Raw genomic sequence first — 24,119 nt, 5'->3', positions numbered from 1 at the left:
TCATGCCGGGGCACCTAGGTAGCTCAGTTGGTTGAGTGTCTGACTCTTGACTTCAGCTCAGGACGTGATCCCAGGGTTGTGGGATTGAACATTGCATTGGGCTCTGAGCTGAGTGTGGAACCTGCTTAAGATTCTCTCTCTCCTTCTGCCCCTCTGTCCCACTCTCTCTCTCAAAAAAAGTAGTGCCATTGATTACTTATTCCATTTCACCAATAAAGAAGTGGATATCTTTTTCTTTTCTTTTTCACACAAATCATCAGATTCCGAGCAGAGATATTATAACTATACCTTCAAAATAAATCTTCACTTAGAATATCCTAAATTTTGAGCCTATGAATCTCTCCTGACCTCTTCCTTTTACACCTGAGAAAACTGAGACTCAAAATGAAATTGACTTCAGAATATTACATAGCTATTACGTGGTGAACGAGGGAGTCAAATATTTGTCTCCAACTGGGAACATATGTTTCATTATATTTTCCTCCTTAAAATAATTGCTGTCATGGGGGCGCCTGGGTGGCTCAGTTAGTTAAGCGTCCGACTTCGGCTCAGGTCATGATCTCATGGTTTGTGGGTTAGAGCCCCGCATCGGGCTCTGTGCTGACAGCTAGCTCACAGCCTGGAGCCTGCTTCAGATTCTGTGTCTCCCTCTCTCTCTGACCCTCCCCTGCTCACGCTGTCTCTCTCTCTCTCAGAAATAAGCACTAAAAAAAATTTAAAAAAAATAATCGCTGTCATGAATATGTGCCAGACATTGTATTGAGCACTGTTCATACATGATGTCACTTAATTTTCTGTAGAAACTTTGCAAAGAATGATTAACTCCACTTTACAGATAAATAAACTGAGTCTCATTAAAGAAATTGCGTGAGATTGCTTTGCTAATAAGCGGCTGAGGCAGGGAATAAACTCACATGGGTTTGATACTAAAAATCTAATTGGTTCACAATCTAAGCGTAGTCAAGATTATAAACACAACAGCTCATTCACTGGCATTTTGTGAATATCTCTTCCCACTACCTGGCAGGAGCCTCCTTGAAGAGGAACTGTACCAGAAGTAGAGGGAGGGGGTTGCCTTCTACACCCGCTCAGTACAAAAAGCTCAGTGCTGTCCCTGGGGCGGGTTGAATGCTAAGTGGAAAGGATGCTCTTTCACTTATCCATGAAGTGGTGTGAGGAAGCTACTAGAAAACAGCCTCTGATGAATCTTCTGAGTTTCTCAGGCGGGGGAGACCCACTCTGTGCTTCTCCTGTGTGCGTGACAGTAATGTTCCTCTGTCACCATAGCAACAAACAATACACCCGCATCCCACAAGAGGCCAGAGCTGCTCTGTGGGGAGCTGTGGTCCAAGCTGGGTGGGAGTAGGAGTAGGGCGTATGGGGGAAGGGTGTCTCATCAGCTTGCTTCTTTTTGCTTGAAGCTAGCTTGTTCCTGAGGGCAGGCATGTTTTACAGGATGCCAGGCATCCTATATCTGCAGGATTTGGGGCAAAGGGAGATGACAGGGAAGCTGAGGAGAGCCCGGGAGGGCACATTATTTCTTCCATGGCTTCCAATGAAATGTACTTATTAGGCAAGCTGCTGATGAATGGCACCTTTCTGAGGGGCCTGCCAGAGTGCTCTAATGGGGTATCTCATGGGCCTTGCAAACAACCAGATCTGCCTTCCAGCTTCACAATTTTCAGTCCTAAGATTTCAAGTTAGTCGGTATAACCTCTTCAAAGTCTAATTGCTTCAGTGGTAAAAACGGGATATTTAACATCCTCTCCCCCGAGGGAGATTAAATGAGATAACACAAGAGAGCAGTTTCTGGCATGTAGTTGTAGTCATTATTGTGCCCCCAGTATTGTCAGAGAGATGGAGGACTTGGCAAGGGGACCATCTCTGACTCCTTGAAGTCAGGGAAAGACTTGGACTTAGAAGTTTCCTGGATGCTTCTGCTTCTCTCTCTCTCTCTCTCATTCTCTCTGTCTCTCTCTGTGTCTCTCTTCCTAAAGCCATGCTCGGTGTTTGCTCCCCAGACTCAGCCCCTGTATTCCCCAGCTCAGCCTGGTGACATCAGGTGCTTATTTCCCCCTGTGGGGCTCTGCTCACAGAATATCACAACACTAGACCTTGGGGATCACCCAGCTCAGCTCCCTCTCCCTCATTTTCCGGGTCAGAAAATGGAAGCCTGGGGAGACAAGTGCATTGCTCAAGGTCACCCAGGGAGGTAGAAGCCATTAGTGGAAGGGATTGCTGCATTCATTTCAGCAGGTGTGATTCAGCCTGGGAACGGCTGCAGAGGATCCACCTCCTGCTCGCCACGATTTCTCTTGGGTGTGCGACTTTAGGGTAAGTATGTGTGGGGAGAGTCCTTTTTTGTAGTTTGGTTGTGGTGCTGGCGAGCTCTGAGATTCCCCTGGCATCAGAAGTATTAATAGCTAAGCTTTACAGCTTATAAGTACACTCGTATACTTGATCTCATTTAGTCTTTGCAGTAGTCCTTTCCAGGTCATGATGATAATCACACCATCCTTTTGCAGATGAGAAAACTGAGGCTGAAAGTGATTTGTTCAAAGTTACACAGTTACCTTGGGGTAGATTTGGGAATTAAACTTCTATTTGTGTGATTCCTTATTATAGCAAACTGGCCCAGCTGACATGGCCACCTTTGGAGAATGCAATGTCAGGCACACAGCTGTCTTCTATCCAGAGGTGGAGGAGGAAGGCATGCATGGGGCTGATGTCACGAAAGGCTCCCTGAGTGAAGGTGACAAATTCAATTCAGTTGGGTTCCCCAAATGACAGGGAGCATTCTTGTGGAAAGCAATATTGATGCCTCTTCTGGTAAAGCTTTTCACTTTCAAAGTGTTCTTATATTATCTCATGAGAGACCCGAGGCACAACTGTCCCTCCCTGTTTACGTAAGAGGCCCAGAGAGCTGAGCAACTTGTTGAAAATTGCAGAGCCAAGCAGTGACGGGCCGACAATTTCAAATTCTTTCTACAACAATTCTTTAGGGCAGGTGGGTCTGAATGGGGTCCCTGATCCTGAGATGTGAGCAAGGGCCAAAGGTGGCGTGTTCTAGCAAACTCCCTCGTTTGAGAGGACACCGGACAAGTGTTTGGTCAGGTGGCTTAGTGTGCCGGCTTCTCCTTTAAGCTCTGTTTGTGAGCTCTGCCTGCCTTTCTCCCTGTGAGCATTCTCTGCTGCATTGTTGTTCAGGGGAAGAGAGAAATCAGAGAGGCGATAAAGCATTTAAATTGGTTCCTGATTTTAGCAGGATTCTTTCATCTGCAGTCACCAGATGTGTGCCTGTGTTTACAGCTCAGTGGGAAGATAAAGATTATGCAAGGAAAGGCCTTACACATTCTTGGGCTTCTAAAACTAGTAGAGACCTCTGAAATTCTGACATTTGGTTTAGTTGGTCCCCGAGTGATTAAGAAAGGTGGGGGAGGCCCTTCCACTGATGGCTCTGAGAGAAATGCCTTCTATCTAGAGATGAGCTGGGCTGTTTGGTCTCAGAAGGAGACAGGAAGAAAAGGCCTAAATAGTGCCAGAATCATGGACTTTGTAGGATTTCCAAGCCCTGCTTCCCCTTCAATTCCAGAGAAAAGGCAGGACATATGATGGACTGAAAGTGCTATATTCTTCCTGCATCTGGAATCTGGATCCACAGGTAAAGGTAAGGGAAAGATTTTCATTATAGCTCATTAAAAACCCAAGTCCACTTATAAGCACATGACTCTGCATACTGCACAGATGCTTCTTGGCAAGGACTCAGAGGAGTAAGGAGAATATCGGTTTAAGCAGATGTGATTTACAGTTGTGCCAGCTAATCAAAATCTTCTGCTCATGTACAACCGATTAACGACCATGCGTTCCCAATTATAAGAAAAGAGTCTGTGTTTCCATAAGAATAATATCTTCATTGAAGCCTACCAGAAAATAACAATACATCTATGGAATATTTAATAAATATTTTTCAATGGTCTTGTCGGTCTACATTGTCTCAATGAAGCAATCTCAACCTATGCAGTTCTTTAGGAACGTTCTGGTCTCGCCCCCAAGATTGGGACACTAAGTGTGTGTTAGGTATTATATCAGGCCTTAGCAGAACATTTTGAGTGAGGCAGAAGACAGAATCCCTCACCTTGAGGTGCTGAATAGACATTAGCATCATAAACATACATACAAGTTCAGCCTCTCAGAGCCTCCTTACAAATATTTAAGGGCATACTTCATGCCAGGTGCTATTCTAAGGCTCAAAGAACATATTGATAACACAGGTGGGGTCTTTGCTTTCAAGGAGTAAATCAATACATTTTCATCACGTACCTAGTCCATCACGTACCTAGTCCAGATTCTCTGTCTCTGCTTTTCTTATCCTCTCTGTCTTGGTCACCTTCCCACCCTGTCATGGGTATCTAAATTCCACCATTTCGCAACGCCTGAGCCCTTGCTCCTCTATGAAATCCTGTGATACCTCAAAGATCTCTTGTTCCTCTGGCTCTCTCAACACTCACTGCCTGCTCTACTTTCTGGTCATTCACAGATTGCCCTGCTATTGCCGGTTATGTGTTCATATGTTTATGAGTTGTCTTCTTAAGGGCATAACTTGGGTTTCATACCTTCTTGAATCTTGTTTACCCCTGAGTGCTTAGCATAATACCCTGTATGTATTAGGTACTCACAACATATTTTTTAACTGGTTAATTAAAAATATTATACATACACTACACACTTAATGGTTAAGGGGAACTGCTTAGTGAAATATAAAAAAAGATAACCCAATTAAAATTAAAAAGGGGCAGGGTGCGCCTGGGTGGCTCAGTCGGTTGAGTGTCGACTTTGGCTCAGGTCTTGATCTCACAGTTCGTGGGTTCAAGCCCCACCCTGGGCTCTGTGCTGACAGCTAGAAGCCTGGAGCCTGCTTCGGATTCTGTGTCTCCCTCTCTCTCTCTGTCTCTGTCTCTGTCTCTCTCTGTCCCTCTCCCACTCTCTCTCTCTAAAAAATAAACATTAAAAATATATAACCAAACATTTGAAAAATCGAAGTGATATAGTATATGAAATCCCATCATTAGAGATTCATGCCTTTGTAAAAGATTCATCTGACACTCTAAAAAATACTGCCAGGAGGGGCAATACATTAAATTGAATGTATTTAGTTATTAGTGACACATCAGTTTTATTCTCCAACAGACACAAGAACTGAATTGGGTAAGAGTACAGTTCAACTTTCAAACAGCCGAGTCCTTACTGAAGGCCAAACACTGTGCTTCATGTTGTGGGGTCCAAGATGGCTAAAACATTATCCTATCCTGGAAAAGCTTACATTCAAGTCACAAGAACATTTTATTATCATTTTTAAGGGGCTATGACAAAACCTATGTTCATAGGTAATGAACACTTAGTCTGCCTTGGAGGACTGAGGGAAGGCTTCTTGGAGGAGTCATCAACTAGCATTCCTCCAGACCTTCTCTGTGCTTTCCCCATTTCTCTGCTGGTAAACTCTTACACCTGCTTCAAGACCCACTTCAAATGTCACCTCCTCTGAGAAGCCAGTTTTTAAAGTTTACTTATTTATTTTGAGAGAGAAAGAGAGAGAATCCCAAGCAAGTTCTGCACTGTCACTGCAGAGCCTGATGTGGGGCTGAATCCCACAAACTTCGAGATCACAGCCTGAGTGAAAGAGTCCCCTCTTAACCAAATGAGCCATCCAGGTGGCCCCTGAGAAGCTGTGCTTCCCTCAGGCCTTGGTGCTCCTAAACCACTTTGCCCATTTCTCACATCTTATTGTGCTTAGTTGTTCCTGTGTCTATTCTCCCCATTCTCTCCTCTGTCCCACATAGATCATGAACTTCCCAGGGACAGGGGTTACTTGCCATTCATATCAGTTTATCCGGCCCTTACCACTGCCGGGCATATGGTAGATGGGAAGACCGCTGCATTATTATAGTTGGCTGGAGGCCACCTGAAAATCGCTGGGTCTCTGGCTCAGAGCCAGATTGTGTATCTAGAGGCCCTGAGTTGAGTGCTAGCGGGGATGCTGGAAGCAAGAACTGCTTGCCAGTATTAGCGACAAGTTGCTTACAACAAACACTGAGAACCAGCTCAAATAAGAGTAAGAATCTAGCCACTGCTACTAGAAGACCCACTGTGTGCCAGGTGCTTTATGTATACACAATCTCATTTATTCTGCAGAACAACTTTGAAAAGTGTTATTTCCCCATGGCGTAACATAGAAACTTGTTGAATCATTATGTTATAAACTTGAAACTAATGAAACGTTGTGTGTCATCTATACTCAAATTAAAAAGAATTTAAAGTGTTATCTTTTTTTTTTAATCAGATAGAGAAAAGAGGCTCAGAGGCGAATTTGCCCGAGGTCACACATCACCCAGAGTGGCCTGAATATAAAGTACTCTTTCTGTGGTGTCCGGTTCGTACACAACACCAATCCAATACCAATACAACACAGGGATTAAGTATATCTCATGGGAGGTGAAAACAAAGGTCCAGAGGTCATACAAGATTTAGGGAATGCACATGGGAAGGTGACAATCAGAGGTCTTCATGGAGGCGGAGGCAGATCTAGCCAATGAATGAACTGGAAAAAACAAATAGCACGATTTTGAAGAGATAAACTTCTTGGTGCTCCATAGGAGGCAGTCCTGCCGGACAGAGAGGGGAACACAGAAGGTGTGGGGGACCCTTGGATATCCCACTTGGAGGCAGGGGGTCTCCAGCCTTACACATGGTTTTTTTTCTCTGGTTCATGGGGAGAGGGAAAGAAGTAGGTGCTCATAAGTGAGCCATTCCTCAAGTGCAGGCACCAAAAATGCGCCCCGCATACCCGGTGGAGGGATCTATTACCCTATTTCCCCAAAGTAGAGATGACCCTTTGCTTTCCCACTTGGTCATGTCTCTGTCACCTTGGGATGGTAGGGATGTCTTTCTCCCCTAGCACTGAGGAAGGGGTAGTTTTTTTGGTCTCACCATAGGAGTGTGTTGTGTGTATGTGTGTGTGTGTGTGTGTGTGTGTGTGCGTGTGTGCGTGCGTTAGGGGGGCAGATTATTTCATTCTCCCTCATTCGGAGGTTAAGTAGATGGCACCTTTCTCCTAGCTTTGGGAAAGGAGGTGGTTCTTTTCTTTCTCACTATAGGTAGTGTGTGTGTGTGTGTGTGTGTGTGTGTGTGTGTGTGTGTGTGCACGCGCGCAGGCATCACGGGAATGGCTCTTTTCCTCACTTCAGGGTGCGGAGGTTGACACCTCTGTTCCCTCCAAAGAGCGCGGGGACAATTTCCTTCGTCTCCATATCGGATGGGACTTGGCACTTTCATCCCCAACCAAATAGGTGGTAGGGGTCTCGGCCCCCTTTTCCCGGTTCTCGGGGAGCAAGACTGGTTCCCACCCTCTCTCCACAGAGCTTCCGCTCAGGTTGCGGGAGAGCTGGCAAGCCCCGCCCGCAAGACCCCCGACCCTGACACCCAGCGGCTAGGCGCCGCGCGCGCAGGCGGCGAGTCGGGGGCGGCGCCTGCTCTGCGGCGCGGGGCGGGGCGACCAGCGGCCCCGCCCCAGGCCCCGCCCGCTCCCTGGCGCGGAGCCTCCAGCAGCCCGGCCCGCCCGGCCCAGTGCACCGCGGCTGTCTGCTGGGCTCGCGCGCCGCGGACCGGGCCGCAGCAGCCTCCGCCGCCTCCTCTGGCCCCGCGCCCCGGCCGCCGCTGCTGCCGCTGCTGCCGCTGCCCGCCGCCGCCGCCTCAGTCTCGCCCTCCGCGCCGCCCGGCCCCGCTGCCTCGCGCGCCCCCAGCCCTTCAAGCCAGATGATGAACTTCCTGAGGCGCCGGCTGTCGGACAGCAGCTTCATCGCCAACCTGCCCAATGGCTACATGACCGACCTGCAGCGGCCCGAGCCCCAGCAGCCGCCGCCGCCGCCCCCCGGTCCCGGCGCGGCCTCGGCCTCGTCCGCGCCCCCGGCCGCCTCGCCGGGCCCCGAGCGGAGGCCGCCGCCGGCCTCGGCTCCCGCGCCGCAGCCCGCGCCGCAGGCGGCCCCGGCGCCGTCGGTGGGCAGCAGCTTCTTCAGCTCGCTGTCCCAAGCCGTGAAGCAGACGGCCGCCTCGGCCGGCCTGGTGGACGCGCCCGCTCCCGCGCCCGCCGCCGCCAGGAAGGCCAAGGTGCTGCTGGTCGTCGACGAGCCGCACACCGACTGGTAGGTGCCCGGCCGCCGCCGCCGCTCGGGGCTGCGGGGCCCTGCGGGGCAGCTGTGGAGGCCGCGGGGAAGGGGCTCCCGGGGCGCCAAGGAAACGTGTCTGACCCGGGAGAAGTGGGGGGGGGGTCCTGCATGGTCCCGCAGTGGGGACACGGGGCGACGAGCGTCCCTATGTGGGGGAGGGCGGCGGTGAAAAGGTGAATCCTGAGGTGAAATATTCCCTCAGTTCCCTCAGATCCCTCACGGCACAGAAAAGGGACTACTTTAGGCAACAGGGAAGAATCTTAAAAAAATAGTTTTGTTTGTTTGTTTTTGAAGGGGGGGGTGCAGAGGAAGCCGACTTTGAGCCCAGACACGTCAAAGCTCAGGTGAAGCGTTCAAAGCCGACAACGGCGACTCCACACCGCGCGGCGCGGGGCGAATCTGCGGTGGACAGGGGTGCCGTGCGGGGGGAGGGTGGCGGGACACACTGCACCCGGCTGCAGGCGGGCGTGGGTCCGTCTTGGCATCGGCCTTGGTGAGAGCACAGACGTGATAGCCCGGTGCACATGGACTTGTTCCCTGGAGCATGGCTGAAGTCTGTGTTGAGGACATTAACATTCTTGTATTTTGTGCAGCGGGGAGGGGGTCTGTGTATTTTTTCTTTCCATTTGTTTTTAGGAAAAAATACGTGTGTGGGAGGGGGTTGTGGAAGTGATGGCTTTTTCCAGCGGGAAGGATGATGACCGAGGTAAAATATTCTGGAGCCTTCATTCCAGGGGCACAAACAAGTAAAAAGAGATAGACCTTAACGCAGTAGAAGGCAACTTCAAGAATTCTTTCTTTCTTTTTTAAAGGGATATTCAACTTAGAATGGTGAGGGTGGCCTGGGGGGTGGGGGTTACCTCTAGTTTGTAAAAGCTGAATGAGGTTCATTTAAGACAAATCGGTTTAAAGAGGTTCTATTTTATGTGGCGGGAGGTTGGCCCAGGAGATGGTTGGGGTGGGTGATGATGGTGGGTGACGGGCTTGGAGGAATGAAGAGACAAGGAATCTGGGGTTGCTTTTTCTTTTCTTTTCTTTCTTTTTCTTTTGTTTTTCTTCTCAGGAATATGGGAAGGGTTTATTTTTTTCGTTCTCACAAGGGTTGAGGTTAGAGACTGGACCCAAGTGTTTCCTCTCAAGAGTGAGGCACAGAGGGACCACAGAGCTGTTTATCTCCATTTCCTCTTTTGGCTGCTTCGCTGCTTTCCTCCATCATTTTCTCACTGGGAGAGTGGAGGGAGGGAGCACTGGCGTGGGTGTGATGGAAGCCAGACGGAGATGTGGAGATGCACTGTTGCTGGCCCCTAACAGGACTGACGGCTGGGTGACTTGGGTAGGTGCCTTTTCTCAGAACAGTGGAGCCAAAAAATCTTCAGGGACCTTTGTTAGGAAATGACGAAGGTACGTGCAAGCGCGCATGGGGAAAGTTAAGAGTATCTGATGGTAGCATAGGAGAATTCCTCTTAGTTCAAATCAACAGGTGCTTATTAAGTGAGAAGGGTAGTAACCCAGCTTTATTGAACATCTGTTATATGTCAGACCCTGTACTAGGTGCTCTAACATATATCTCATTAAATTCTTACCACAAAACTGAGGCTTACAAAAGCGAATAATGTGTTCCAAGTCATAGAGCCAGCAGATAGTTGACCTAGGATTTGAACTTAGGCCCTTTCGACTCCAGTATTGGCACCCCAGTGTGCTCTGTTCCCTTACTGTTTTATTATTATATTATTGGCACTATTAATAATCAGCTCCCTCTATAGGTAGGCACTGTAGGGGCCTTACAGAGAACGCACACTCACATTTGGGGAGACAAAATGGAAACATGAAACAGTTAAAAAAGAACCTAGAATTCTTATTTCTGACTAGTGCTTCAGGCATTCAATAAATGGAGTGAATGGAAGAGCCAGAAAGCTTGGAGAAATGCTTCACAAAAGAAGAGTCTGGAAGAAAGGCCAGGAAAAGGATGAGAAAAATGGGAATGATATTGGTGCTTCATTTCTTATGCAAGAATCTGACCCTCCTGTATCTTGTCCTGATCTCCTATCTTGCTTGAAGTCATTTGTTTGGGTTTAATTACTAGTTAGTTGCCCACAGGTAGGAAGACACTCATTTGTATGGGTATGATGTGGCTGCTTTGGATTTGTGTTTATCACTAACTGCTTCAGTGGTTTGAGATTTGAAACTCTTTTTGGATATTCTTTAGAAGAACTGCCTGCCTGGCCTGAACCAGAGAATTTGCCTTGCCCTGGAGACTAGACTTCTGATGGAAGTAATAGAAGCCACTGGGCTGACTCCCAACTGTTTTCTGATTTTCTCTGAAGTAATAACATTGATTTATTAAAACTCATAAACCCAGTTTGAGTTTAGTGCTTGACAGCATTTGACGCTTCTGTTTCTGTGCTTAATAGCAATTCTCAGGATTGCGGATTTTGTCTTCTATCATGCCTAAAATTGTTAAAAACATCTCAGTTAAATATTGTCAAATGAATTTATTGAAAGTTCTCTTTAAGTTAAGGAGCAGGTGCCTGCTTATTACAAGCACAGTGACTTAACAAGGTGCTTTTTGCTCTAAAGGCAAATTTTAGTAAATTCGTTTTACTGTTTAAGCTATCTAGATAGCATTCAGTGAGCAGGTGTCATATATGCCTAATATTATTTTCCTGATGCTTGAATAGGAAGTCAGAGTGTAGCCTCCCAGTAGAATTTAAGAATATCAGTCCCATCTGGATTATAGAATGTTAAAATAAAGACAGTTTAAACAAGGATTGAATAATTGGAACTTTAAAAGAAGGGCTTAAAATAGGCAGCCTTTCAGAGCAACCTTAATATACAGCAGATTCCTTCTATTTTTTGTCAGTGTAATTGTGGGCAGTAGAATTTGGGGACTGACTAGGTTGGTGGGAAAATTGGAGGATAATTCTGTCTCTTTTGATTGAACTGTGTTTTCATTGGTTGCTAGAGATCTTTAGATTAATTGCACAGTGCAGAATCATTGAAAAGATGTATCTGCTTCACTAAAAAATGAAATCAAGCTCATTGTATCCCTTATTAATAGTAATTACTATTAGTATTTTAAAAATGGATACTTATTGCCTGACAATGCATGTTTTCTTTTAAGGTTCATACCTAAATTTGAAGTGCAGTTAAGACTGAACTCTAGGGGCATGTGGGTGACTCAGTCAGCTGAGCATCTGACTCTTGAGGGTTGTGGGGTTGAGCCCTAAGTCAGTCTCCATGCTGAGTGTGGAGGGTGCTTAAGATATTTTCTCATTTTCTCTCTCTCTCTGTGCGTCTCTCTCCCTCCCTCCTGCACTCTGCTCCTCTCCCCTGCTCATACACTCTCTCTCTAAAAAAAAAGAAAGAAAGAAAGAAAGAAAGAAAGAAAGAAAGAAAGAAAGAAAAAGTTTTAATTAAAATCTCACTGAACTCTGATGATCTTTGTGTTTAAACAAGAAACAAATGTCCATTTGGATATGTTATTTTTTTCCCCTGCATATTACACTCTCACTGGTGAAAAGGTAAGTTTTCTCTCAGATTTACCTGGCTCCATTTTCAGCAATTTCAATTCCAGTGACCAAGTGAAATTTTTCATTTTAGTATCTTTCAATGTTTGATTTGAAAATCAGTGTAGCACAGACATTCTAGAAACTATCTAGATGTTCTAGAGACTGCAGATATGGTAAATCCACAGGTGTTTATGGAGCATCTTCTCTCTGTAGGCTATATATTCTAAGAAAAAGGAGACATAGTATCTCTCTTCTAAGATCTTTCTGTCCAGGTAGATAGATAAGATACATTTTTTTTTTAAGTTTACTAAAAACTACCCCTTTTATTCAAAGAATAATAGTCTTTGGGTCAACAGCATTGACATCAACCAGTAGCTTTTTAAGCTACAGATTATCAGGTCTTCAAGCCTACTGAATCGTAATTTGCATTTGAATAAAACTCTAAGTGATTTACCTGCACATTAAATTTAAGATGCACTGAACTAAACAGTATGTGATTAGTGCTAAAGGTGTGGCAATAGCACCAACTACTGTCATTTATTGAGCAACTACTATATGCGAAATGTACTAATCAGCTTTTTACAAATACCATTGAATCTCTACCATAGCAATGTAGTACTATGAAAGTTTAAAAGAGTGAAAAACGGGTGTAGGCTAGAAGTGGGAAGGAAGTGCTTCATGGAAGTACTGAGATTTGAATTGAATCTTGAAGAATTTGAATCAAAAGAGAACAGTTTGGCTCAGTCCAGAGGGTGGATAGTATGAGGAAAGTACAGTGGTATAAAAGACAGAGACAGTGAGAAGACTGGATTGATGCATTACTAGGCAGCACCTACTTTCATTCTGTTATGGTCCATCTTTGGACATATCATTAAGAATAGGGGAATTCAAAGTACAGTAGTCTGAACCAGTGCCTGTGAGAGGCTCTAGAAAAATATTTGAATTGGAACTTGGGGGGAAAGCTCAAATGAAGTTTGAGGCTTCTGTCTGCTAAATATTTTGTCTGTGTGTCCTGTTTCTGACTTGTGAACATAAACATACTGATTCCATAAAATTTCATTGTTCATAACAGCAGTAGGCTATAGCTTGGAACTCTAGATGGTTAGAGCTGGAAGATCATCTAGGTACTTTATAATTGGGAGAAATCTTGATCTGAAGAGGGAAAGTGATTTGTTCAAGGTTATTTAATTTGTTAATTGCAAAACCAGAACTAGAATCTAGAATTTACGTCTCTCTACTAAGCATTCTCCCCTCACTAGAACACAAGACCACACTATACCTCTATTTTGCTATCTTTCTACCTATCTGACTTTTATCTTTCTCCATCTCTGATTCTTTCAAGGACTGATAGGGACTTTTTGCTTTTATAATTATTGCATTTGAGCTCCAAAGAACCTGAATGATCATCTAGCTGTAGAGAAATGGAATGATTTGCCCACAGTCATATAAGAAGTTAGAGAATGGAGACTAGAATTTACATAATTTGACTCCAACTCAAATTTCTTTCTACTCTTTGTTTTTTGATAACTGGTATAATTTACTAAAAAGGTTGATTTAAGCATCTGCAATGGTGACTTCAACCTTGACTCCTGGCTCAATACTGATGGAGGTAATTTGTGGGGTTTTTGCTTTTTTTTTGAGTTTTTAGAAATGTTTATTTATTTATTTATTTATTTATTTTTAGAAATGTTTATTTATTTTTTGAGAGAGAGAGAGAGAGAGAGAGAGAACGAACAGGGAAGGGGCAGAGAGAGACGGAGACACAGAATCCAAAGGAGGCTCCAGGTTCTGAGCTGTCAGCACAGAGCATGATGCGGGGCTCGAACTCATTAGCTGTGAGATCATGACCTGAGCTGAAGTTGGATCCTCTACCAACTGAGCCACCCAGGTGCCTTTAGGTAATTTGTTTAGTAATCCCAGAAGGACTGTGAAAATCAATGAGTTGTTGGTGGATCCTCATCTGAAAATGATTCCAAGTCTTAGAACCTTCACCACAAGCAGTTTTTCTTATAGTGATTCTCAGAGTCTTGGCAACTGAACTGGTCCTTTCACTTTGAGATTCTTTCCCTTTGTACCTCTGGTCAAATCAGCACATACTTTGTCCAAAGATACCAGGTTGCAGCTGGGTAGAGTAATTCTAAATTGTTGAATTCCCACCTCTTGGTTCCTGAGTGTCTTCCCAGTGCCTTTAAAAGCCACGACTGTGGAGTGGCTTCCTGATCATCTTGTTCCTGGGCAAGAGTGAACAGTGGTGAGACAGGAACAGAGCAAGGCGTCCAGGGCTCCACTGTAGCTGCGACTGCATCTTCCTCAAAGAGATCTTTCAACTTTTAGGTCACTCTTTAAACAGATCCCTCAAATTAATCCTTTTTCTCCTTAAAAATACTGTTTTTGTCTGTTTCTTTGGAAGATTCTTTATGAAATTCTTAGTGAATTCTTTTAAAAGAACCACTCAGGTATTACACTATATTCACACCAGCAGTTTCACTGCCTCATTTGTGTTACTGTTTTTTCAGCAAAGGTCATAGTAAAATGGTTGAAGAAGACTCTTAGAGGTCCTAGTAATCAAAATCCAAAAATATAATAAAGTTAGTCAGACTGTAGTACAATGATGACCTTCCTTTTAGGGACCTGTTTTTACCAATGTCCGTCTCTACTTGAGATTGCTTCCTGTCTTTCTGTACCCAGGTTCAGATCTGTAGTAACATTAGCATTTTCAGTATCTTGCTAAGCAGAAAGTAATGGAGGCCTAAATAGTAAGCTTTCTAGAGTTGTATACATTCCCCTAAAATTGGTAAAAGTTTTAACTTGGATATGTTCAGTGCAGTTGAATAGCTAACATAAACCAGGTGCTGGGGATATAAGGATAAGCTGGGCATAGGCCTTGTTTATTAGTATCCTCCAGTCCAATAGAGATGAGGATAGACATTTAAATAGGATTTATGATAGTATGGTAATTAGCATGCATATGGTGCTATGAGAACACCGAGGTGGGTATCCTGGGGAATGAAGATGTGGTTAGAAATGATAGTGCCATTAAAAATGTGCCATTGTGTATACTTAGTAAGTTACTTTGCCTCCTTGGTTGATGTTTCAAATGATCTTTCAAATGAGAGGATTAAAACAGACATTCTCTGCAATCCTTTACAGCACTACATTATTTCCATGTTACAGCTTTGTGCCATTTTCTTTTAAAAAAACTTTATAATTTATTCTATGGCATAATGCTTGTAAATCTTTGGGAGAAGAGGCATAGGTCAATAAATGACTAAACATGTCATTGAATGAAAGGCTCATCTTTGAGTACTCTCCATTCAGTAGCTCTTTCTTACCTCATCAAAGATGGGAACTGGGGACTTGTGGTTGAATTCCTTTCTTCCTGATAGATCTAAGAACTTTCATGTACATATGTTGAAGTATTGGCTGAAAGCCTTTATTTCTTGATCCCTGCCATGTACACTGTGCTGAGCAGTTTATATAACATATGCATACACATCGTCTCATTTTACTCTCACAGTGATCCTGAGCAGTAGAAAGAATATTTTATAAATGAGTAAACAAACTCATAAAAGTAGTCACTTGTCCAATATTAAATGTTAAGCTGAAATGTCAGGATTTGAACCCAGATTGCCAGATTCCTACACACACACAAAAGACAAATTTGCCAGTAGAAAAAATTAGATTATTTTTTATTATAAAAAGGTTGTTTCTTTTGCAAAAGGATTTACCATGATTCATTAATTTTTAAAAAATATATTTATTTATTTTTTAATTTATACCCAAGTTAGCATATAGTGCAATAACGATTTCAGGAGTAGGATCCAGTGATTTATTTAAAAATTTTTAATGTTTTATTTATTTCTGAGAGAGAGAGAGAGGCAGTGTGAGCAGGGGAGGGTCAGAGAGAGAGGGAGATACAGAATCTGAAGCAGGCTCCAGGCTGAGCTAGCTGTCAGCACAGAGCCCGATGCGGGGCTCGAACCCACAAACCGTGAGATCATGACCCGAGCCAAAGTTGGACACTTAACCAACTGAGCCACCCAGGCACCCCTCCAGTGATTTATTTAAATAGTAAGCACCCCAGCTTTTGGAATTACTCAATTTACAAAAATTTTATGTATAGATAGCTTTTTCAGGTTCATATCCTTAAAGAGAGTGAGGGCATGGTTAAATGTAGTGATATCAGGATGGAGAGTTGCATCCTGTTTTTAGTGTTTAATGGCACTCATGCTATGTGTGTGCCTCTAAATCTTGTAAGACCTTTAAAGACTACATATAGCTTTCCAGAGAGAGGAGAGGATGATAAAAAAAGGTTTCTCCGTTCTGCAGACATTACTTCAGTGCAGCAGGAGGAAGTAACTTAGAATAGGGCAGGTAACCTATAGAGAGAGTAAAGTGAGCAAATACCATAGATTTCTGAACTCTAAAGATGCCCATGCAGCATGCCTAAGAATGGGAGAAAGTATATTGGTCTTGTTTGTTGCTTGACAGCAGACATTTTTGAAATTGTAATCAGTTCATGTAAAATTATAAAGCAGATTATGATTGTATTCAGTCACTCTACCCGTCTCTTCTCTTCTCTTTTCAGCAGCATGAAACAATATGAGCATATAGGACTAAGGATCAGAAGACCTAGGGTTGAGACCTAGCTCCACCATCAACCCTATGATGCTATCAGAGTTACATAACCTCTCTGAGCCCCTTTTCCCTCTACTTGACACATTTTTCATTGGAGACTTACTATATGCCAGACACTATTCTAGGTTCTGGAATAATACAGACAAAAATTAGTTCCCTTAAGTATAAAATGGAGATAACAGCGTATACACTGATGTTGTGAGAATTGAATAAAATAAGGTTTTGGAAAAGCACTTTGTAAAGGTTAAAGAGCCAGACTAATGATTGTCGCATCCTTTCCTGTTTCCACCTGCAGGTACCGAACCTATCTTGGTCCCTTTTGTTGAGTTCCTCAAATTTGCACATTTCAGGGATTAGAAATATTTTTCTCTTTCTAGATTAAAGTCTGCTGCTCAAAACCAGAATTTTTGAAGGCTTTCTTTGGTATTTTTTGAAAGGAAACATAATTTAGATTTTTTTTTTTAATAAGAGAGAAACATTACCTGTTTGGCCCAGCTCTATTAACAGTTAGGGACAGGACCACATAAATCCTTATTTTATTTAATAAATGAATTCTAAAATAGCTCTCCTGCAGTTTTACTTGTGACTGATTAAGGAAGGGTGGTTACAGAGGGAAATGAAGGAAGAGAGAAACATGTAGAATGGCTTTAAAAGGTGTGCCTGTATTCTTTTCTCTTATTCAGTCTTTCTTTCACATTGCATTCAGGGTATTATTTCTTTAAAAAGTTTTTTATATTTGTTTATTTATTTTTGAGAGAGAAAGAGAGAGAGAGAGCGTGAGCAGGGGAGGAGGAGAGAGAGAGGTAGACATAGAATCCAGAGCAGGCTCCAGGCTCTGAGCTGTCAGCACAGAGCCAGACGCAGGGCTCGAACCCACGAATCATGAGATCATGACCTGAGCCAAAGCTTAACTGATTTCACAGTATTCTTAAAACAGAAGTATTCACTGATTTTATAGAGTCAGTCTCCTTTTTAACATTCTTTTCTAACACATTGTTGCTTGTGAGGATTATTTACAACCTGCTCCAGTTTATCTTTTCAGATTCATTTGTCACTACTCTCTCAGTTGTAAACTTTTGCTATTTCCTGGATTACGCTCTTTCTGAACACATTACTTGGGTTTCAGGATTCTGTGCTATTATTTATTACACATTTCCTTTAAAATGCTCTTGTTCTGCCTCTCTCTTACCTCAATGCTCCTTTTCTTTGCCCCATTCTCAGAGCATGAGGATACTGTCTATTGTGTAAGAAAGCCCCGTCCCCTCCAGCCTTCTCCATGTCTTTGCTCTAAATTCCATCCCTTATATTTGTTTCTCTTTATACTCTCATTTTCTACTGGTTGCTCCATCCTTGTAAATAAAGAAATAAGCCACATCTGCTCTTTACCATCTTACTCTTCCAGATATGAAAGAGAAATCTCACTCTTGTCCCCACTTCCTTGTCCTATATTTGCCCCCTACCCCTTCACTGAAAATTTCCACCTTTTCCATAATACTGAAATTGTTTTTGCTAGGTTACCTCATTGCTAAATCCAAAGGAAGCTGTCAGTCTATACTTTCACTGATAGGCTTGACACTGCTTATCTTCTATTTGGAAGTCCCTTGGTTTCTGACTATGGCAATCTTTGTTCATAGTGTCTTTTTAAATTTCCTTATCATCTTGTTCTTTTCCTTTGCTTATCTCATTAAATGTAAGTGTTCCTCAGGGCCCCATATTCTGCCCACTTCTTTTTCACTCTACACACTTTCCCTGGTCCATCCACTCTTTAAGATTTCAGTTACCTCCTATGTGCAGTCAGTTCCCAAATCTCAACTTGTAGACCAGAACGTTGCCCTGATCTTTACACATATGTTTAGTTGCCTGTGGGACATCTCCATTTGGGTGATTAAAGGTGACTCAAGGTCATTTGTTTCAGTATTGAATACCTTATCTTCCTTTCCTATTGCAACTCTTCTCATATTCTCTGTCTCAGCTGGGGACATCAATAGTTAGTTGTCTGTTTCAAGTTCTCATTCCACCTAGAACATTTGCACGTCTTATCATGATTTCCACTTAATAGCTTGAATGAACTATTTAAAATACAAATCTGACTCTTTTACTCCTTTGCTTAAAGCGTTTCATGTCCTATCCCATATCTGGTATATAAAGTTCATAGCCTTCCTATGATTTGACCCCTGCTTGCTTCTTCTATCTCTTAACCATTTTCATGCCTAAACTTCAGTTTACAGGATTATTGAACTGTTTGCAATTTCATTTACACATTACGGCATTCCTTCCCTTTATCTTTGTTTATGCTATCCACTCCTCCTGCAATTGCCTTTCTTCCATTTTCCTTCCTTTTCTTGACTAAATTCATATTCACCTTTTGAGACTGGGATGAATATTTCCTTTATCAGAAATTCTTCTCTTAGCTTCTGGAATATATTGGGCATCTCTGTTCCCTCCATGCCCTCTTTCAATCATGTGGATACCTTTATCACTGGACTCAACACAATGATCAGTTTATGTGATAGAGAGATCTTTGCAGCAGGCATTGGGTTTTATTCATTTTTATATCCTTAGCATCCAGCAGAGTGTCTGACACATTGTTTGAGTTCAGTAAATCTTTGCCAAATTGAGCCAAGGAGAGAGAGAGCTAGAGAATGAAAAAAAAGATAAAGGGAACAATGGTGAGGAAGACATATTCTAGGATTAGAGTATATGTTATTATGTTGGAAATTGTCTTTACTGCAAATACAACTCTTAAAATGCTTTTGCTCTTACTTATGCTCTATGAAATACAAATTAACTTAATTACCAATTTTCAAACTGTCCAAATCATAAATCTATAGAGATTTAGCTCTGAATGAGAGCCATAACAGCCCACAATACTGGAAAATATTATCTGGTCAATGGCAGCTTTGAGCAGAGCAAAGGCAGATAGAATAAAATTAAAGGTTGAAGTTCTCCTGCATAGCCTATATTGACACTTAGCTCTCAAGGAGCTCACTTTTCTGTAGTTTTTCTCTTCCCTCAGTGTGAAACACTTCAATCTTAGGCCACTCAACCTGCTTGTTTCTTTCTCTTTCGTGAAAAAAAAATTCTTTTGGTTCATCCGAAGGAAAATTCTGGAGAACTAAAGAACATTGTGACTGAAAATGTTGAAAGGATATACACAGTAAGCTTTTCATGATCTGACTCTGCTTGCCTCTTCAGTTCTAACTTTCTTTGACTGCCCCCACCCCCGGACCCACTTTGATAGCTGTGACAGACTACTTACGTTTAATTGAATGTACCATGCCCCTATGTCTTTATACTATTCCTGCTACCTGAAAGGCTTCTTCTGTGTTTTTGCCTGGATAATCTTCAAGACTCAATTCAGTTGTTGACTGTTATAGAGTCAAGACTAGACTTAAGTCTTTCCTTAATTCTTTCAATTTGTGTTAGAAACCATAATATACTTGCTTGTCTTGTAGCAATTAACTTGTATTATAATCAGGTTTTATTTGATTCTCTTCTCATCTCTTCACCTTCAACACTGAGATCTCCTTGAACCTAATGACTATAACTTTACTTTTGTTATCCCCAGCATTTGGTATGACAAAGAAGTTTTTCAGTAATTATTTGTTGGATCAGTCAATGACTTATGAAAAAATTATGAAAATATGAATGATGAGTAACTCTTCAGTACCCTCTAAATATAAAGAAATGATAGCTACATTAACCAAAGTGACAATTCAGTAAGAAGTGATATATAAAAATATTTTCATAAACCGTAAAATGCTATAAAAGCATTAATTATTGTTACTAGCTTCCCTTGATGACATACCTGCTCTTCCCTTCTATACCATACCCTTTTCTGATGGGCAGAAACACTCCATGCTTGTTCTTGAGAGAATAGCCATGTGCTCTCCATTTCTTCCCCTCTTTCAGTCTAGACACTAACATGTCTTTGTTTACTTGAGCCTTTCTCAAATTTTAGAGTCAGTTCTTTCTTTTTTCCTTCTGTCTAGGACCATTTATCCATCCCAGTCCTCCTACGTACAGCTATAATAACTTTCCAGGATATATACCTCTTATTTATTTCTCTGTTCAAGGGACCTAGCAACTTTATGCAGTAACTTCAGCGTGAGGTAATCTTGCAAAAAGAGGCTTAGACTTTGTGGGAGGAAACTGAAGTCCCTTTTGTTCTGTTGTGGACTCCAATCCTTGAAAGGCCCTAATATTATTAATATAAACTCAGTTGAATACTGTTTCTTTTATACTTCCAGGTTCCAGTAATAATCCAGAGAGGGAGCTGTATGTGGGGGGACATGCTGGAGTGTGCTGTGCCCAAGTCTCATGGTGCAGGGCTCCAAACTGGAGGGTATGTGGTGGGATGTGGTGACCCTCTGATGCAGCTCTAAGGTTACATATGGATATATTTCCCTCTTCAGCCCTTCTTATTCCCTGATGGTGAGAATTTAAATTCTGTTGAGTCCTGTTTATTAATATCTTAACTATTAGACAAAAGGGCACCAATGAAAGATTAATCTGCTAATTAATCAGCAGACATCTACTAATTTTAGTGTTAGTTGCCATGAAGACCACAAAACCAGTTAAATAGATAGTTATGGAATATATGCTTTCAGCATTGAGAAGTTGTGCAGAATCTCGAGGAAGACACAAATTAGGAGAGTACAGTAGAAAGAGCATTGCAGACATTTAAAATGTCCAAATTCAAGTGTCTACTCTGCCAGTTAACTTTTTGTGTCACCAAAGGCAATTTAACTCTTTAAGCTTCAGTTTCTATTTCAAAAATTAGGGACTTGGGTTAAATCATTTATCTTCAGAAGCCTTTAGAAATCAGGTGATTTCTAGAAATCAAGTGAATTCTACAGGTTAGATTGTTAGACAGTATAAAGAGTTTTTCTGATGATGGGAGAGATTACTGTGGGCTAAGTCAGGAAATGCTTTGCATAAGGGGTAGTTCTGAGATCTGAGCTAGCCTTTGAAGGCTGAGTGAGATTTAGATTAGTGAGGAAAGAGAGATGCACTTCACTTAACAGGAAAAGAAAGAGTGAAAGCATAACAACAGTAATGAGTAATGTGTGTGTAGAGGAGATTTATACTAGTTGGTATACAGATTTCATGGCAGGGAAAAGAGAGTTTGGATAAGTAGAGTGGGAGAAATGATGATAATACCTGCTGTATTAGGTATACTATATGACAGGCAGGTACTGTTCTATGTAGATGTATTAATTTACTTACTAGGTTATCAAATAGATTATTATTATTAATTTATATGAGGAAAGTAAAGCTCATAATGAATCTAGGGTTTGAACCCAGGTAGTCTAGTTCTGAGTCCATGCTCTTAATCAACATGTGTGATCACAAGATCACAGTGTTGCAAATTTTTTTGCCACTGAACACGGTGATGTTTCTTATCTTCAATGATGTAGACACACATTTGACTTTGGACAATTTCTTATTCTCTCTGAATTTCAGTTTCTTCATCTATAAAGAGGAAATAAAAAATATCTCAAAGGGTTCTTATGAAAACCAATCAAAATAAACTGAAAACGTCTAATTCGTAGTCTGGGACATAGAGATGTTCAATAAATGTTCCCCCATGATGAGCAGATTTTGACAACAGCTTACCATATGAGTGTTTGTAGGAGACTTCAAGTCAAGTAAAATCATTTGGAGACAGATTTTCATGACACTAAAAATACTCTTGACAAATAGGACAAAGATGAGTATTCCTTCATTTTAGTTGTAGTAGTTTGTTACATATAGTTTAGAAAACATTGATTTCTAGTGTTTTGAAACAGTCTCTGGGGAAGGTATTTTTGAGATAGCTTTGTTCTTTGAGCCCCATCACATTCATTGTCTCAATTAATCCTCCACACAGTAGTATTAGTGGGGCATAATTAATATTATTCTCATTTTATGCACGAAGGAATTCAGATGGGGAGATTACCTGAGCTCACATAGCCAGGAAGTGATAGAGTCAGGACTAGAACCCAGGTCCTTGGCTTTGAGTTTTATATATTTTTCTATGAACTTCCTAGACAGAGTTGGAAGGTGCCATAGAAGTAGGTGGATAGCTGAGCTAGTTGGAATCTTATATTAAGTGGACATGAATATCAGTTCTTCCAGCCATTTAACAAACTTCTTTGTTTTCCAAGAATATTTAGCTTAATGATTTCCCTTTAATGCTACTTCAAAATTCTCTTGCAGAAATTGCTAGGTTCTGACACTAAAAGCCAGTGAACAGTGCCATGGAAGGTAGGGACAGAAAGTTTGAGACTGATATATTTTTTGGAAAGAAGGAAACCAAAATACCTCAGGATGTATCATAATGGTCTGGAAAGCATAGGAGATATGGAGTCAGATGGTCTGGATGAATTCAGGTATAGCAAGTTGCTATCCTTTTCTGAATCTCAATTTCTTCTTCTTTAAAATTATAGTAATAATACCTGCCTTTCTTTCTTCATGGACCATTGTGAGGTCAAATAGTAAACTGTAACACACAGATTTAAGTATATATGGATTGAAACTATTGCAACAGGTAGGATTGAGAGTTGACATGAGGAAGAATTTCTCACTTACTTCCTCTTAACTATTATCATGGGCTGTTTTTCTAGTTATTAGGAGCAGGAATTTAGGGGCGCAAATATATTTTTCCTAGTATCAGGGCTGCTGTGGAGGTAGTGAATTTTGTTGTTGTTTGACTTTTCTGTGTCTTCTCTCCCTATTGACACCTTTCATTCTGAGTCTGTGGACATATGTCCTATGACCTAGGTGGGACCCATTCCAGAGTAAAACATATTTTCTGAAACAATTTGGGACAGGAGATCTTAGTTTTCATTGCAAGAACTAGTCTGTTGATTTTTAGGTGCTGAAATGTAAAATTGGGAAATTTTGGTGGCTGGAGACAGTGGTGGTTGGAACCTCCTTGAAGTCAGGAGGGTCTTGGAAATTGTAGGCCAAATTATTGTTGGCATCCTTATTTCCTAGCCTTTAATTTTCAGTAGGCTAAGTTAACATCTTTGCTCAGCTAGCAGTTGTTAATGGTTATTGGCAATTCCTTTTAACAGGTTTTTGCTTTTTCACAGGAGGAGCTGGAAAATAGAAAAACATTCCTAATCCTAAATAACAAATAGTGGAATTTCAGCACTAAGATTGGGAGCAGAGGAGAATCCTTCCTTATTGCCACTTGCCACAAATTGTCAGTTGACTTGGCAGAGTGGGATTAGACTGATTTTTCCTTTAGCTCCTAGATGACGTATGCAGTCAGATTCGGTTGAAAAAAAATGTACTCAACTTAACTTTGACCCTTGGAAGGAAACTGGAAAATTTAGGATTCTGTAATAAGTTCAAACATGAAAGTAAAACTTTATAATTTATTTATGTACTTTGACTTGTATGTGTCATCTCACTTAATTGTCACCTTAACCTTGTGATGTAATTTGATATAACTTCCTGTTTTGATTACAAAACCAAAGCTTAGGTAGATTGTGATTTGTGTATAGTTACAACATGAAATAGGTAGAATGACATCTAAAATCTAGATTTTTCTTTCTCTGTGCTTGTTTCTCCTTACTTCAGTACCTCTTTTCTTTATGTAGATAAACTCCTTTCTGAGCCATTAGTCAATTAGGACACTTTTGCCTAAAAGCACTAAGGATGAATAAAAAAAATTGCTTAAGCTGGAAAGAGCCTGTATGGCCTGTGACAGGTGCTGCGTAGGTTGGTTGAAAAACAACTTAAAGATTATCTCCTTTCCCTA

The 24,119-nt window shown here is 41.8% G+C and overlaps 1 protein-coding gene and 1 pseudogene across 1 annotated transcript in view; one reads left to right on the top strand and one right to left on the bottom strand.

Annotated features, from left to right (window-relative positions):
* Positions 1-7,775: 7,775 nt before the first annotated feature.
* SYN2 (synapsin II) overlaps positions 7,776-24,119 on the top strand; it is a 187,553-nt gene continuing 171,209 nt past the window's right edge. The window contains exon 1 of the mRNA XM_039231379.1: positions 7,776-8,195. Within this exon, the coding sequence (XP_039087310.1) occupies positions 7,810-8,195 (386 nt within the window). The 5' untranslated portion in view covers positions 7,776-7,809. The remainder of the gene's footprint in view (positions 8,196-24,119) is intronic.
* Positions 13,283-18,813, bottom strand: LOC120231282 (annotated as a pseudogene).

This window comes from Hyaena hyaena, unplaced genomic scaffold (genome assembly GCF_003009895.1).
Source record: "Hyaena hyaena isolate Hyena2069 unplaced genomic scaffold, ASM300989v1 scaffold_56, whole genome shotgun sequence".
In the NCBI taxonomy this organism is placed as follows: domain Eukaryota; kingdom Metazoa; phylum Chordata; class Mammalia; order Carnivora; family Hyaenidae; genus Hyaena; species Hyaena hyaena.
This window is presented reverse-complemented; position numbering and strand designations above follow the sequence as displayed.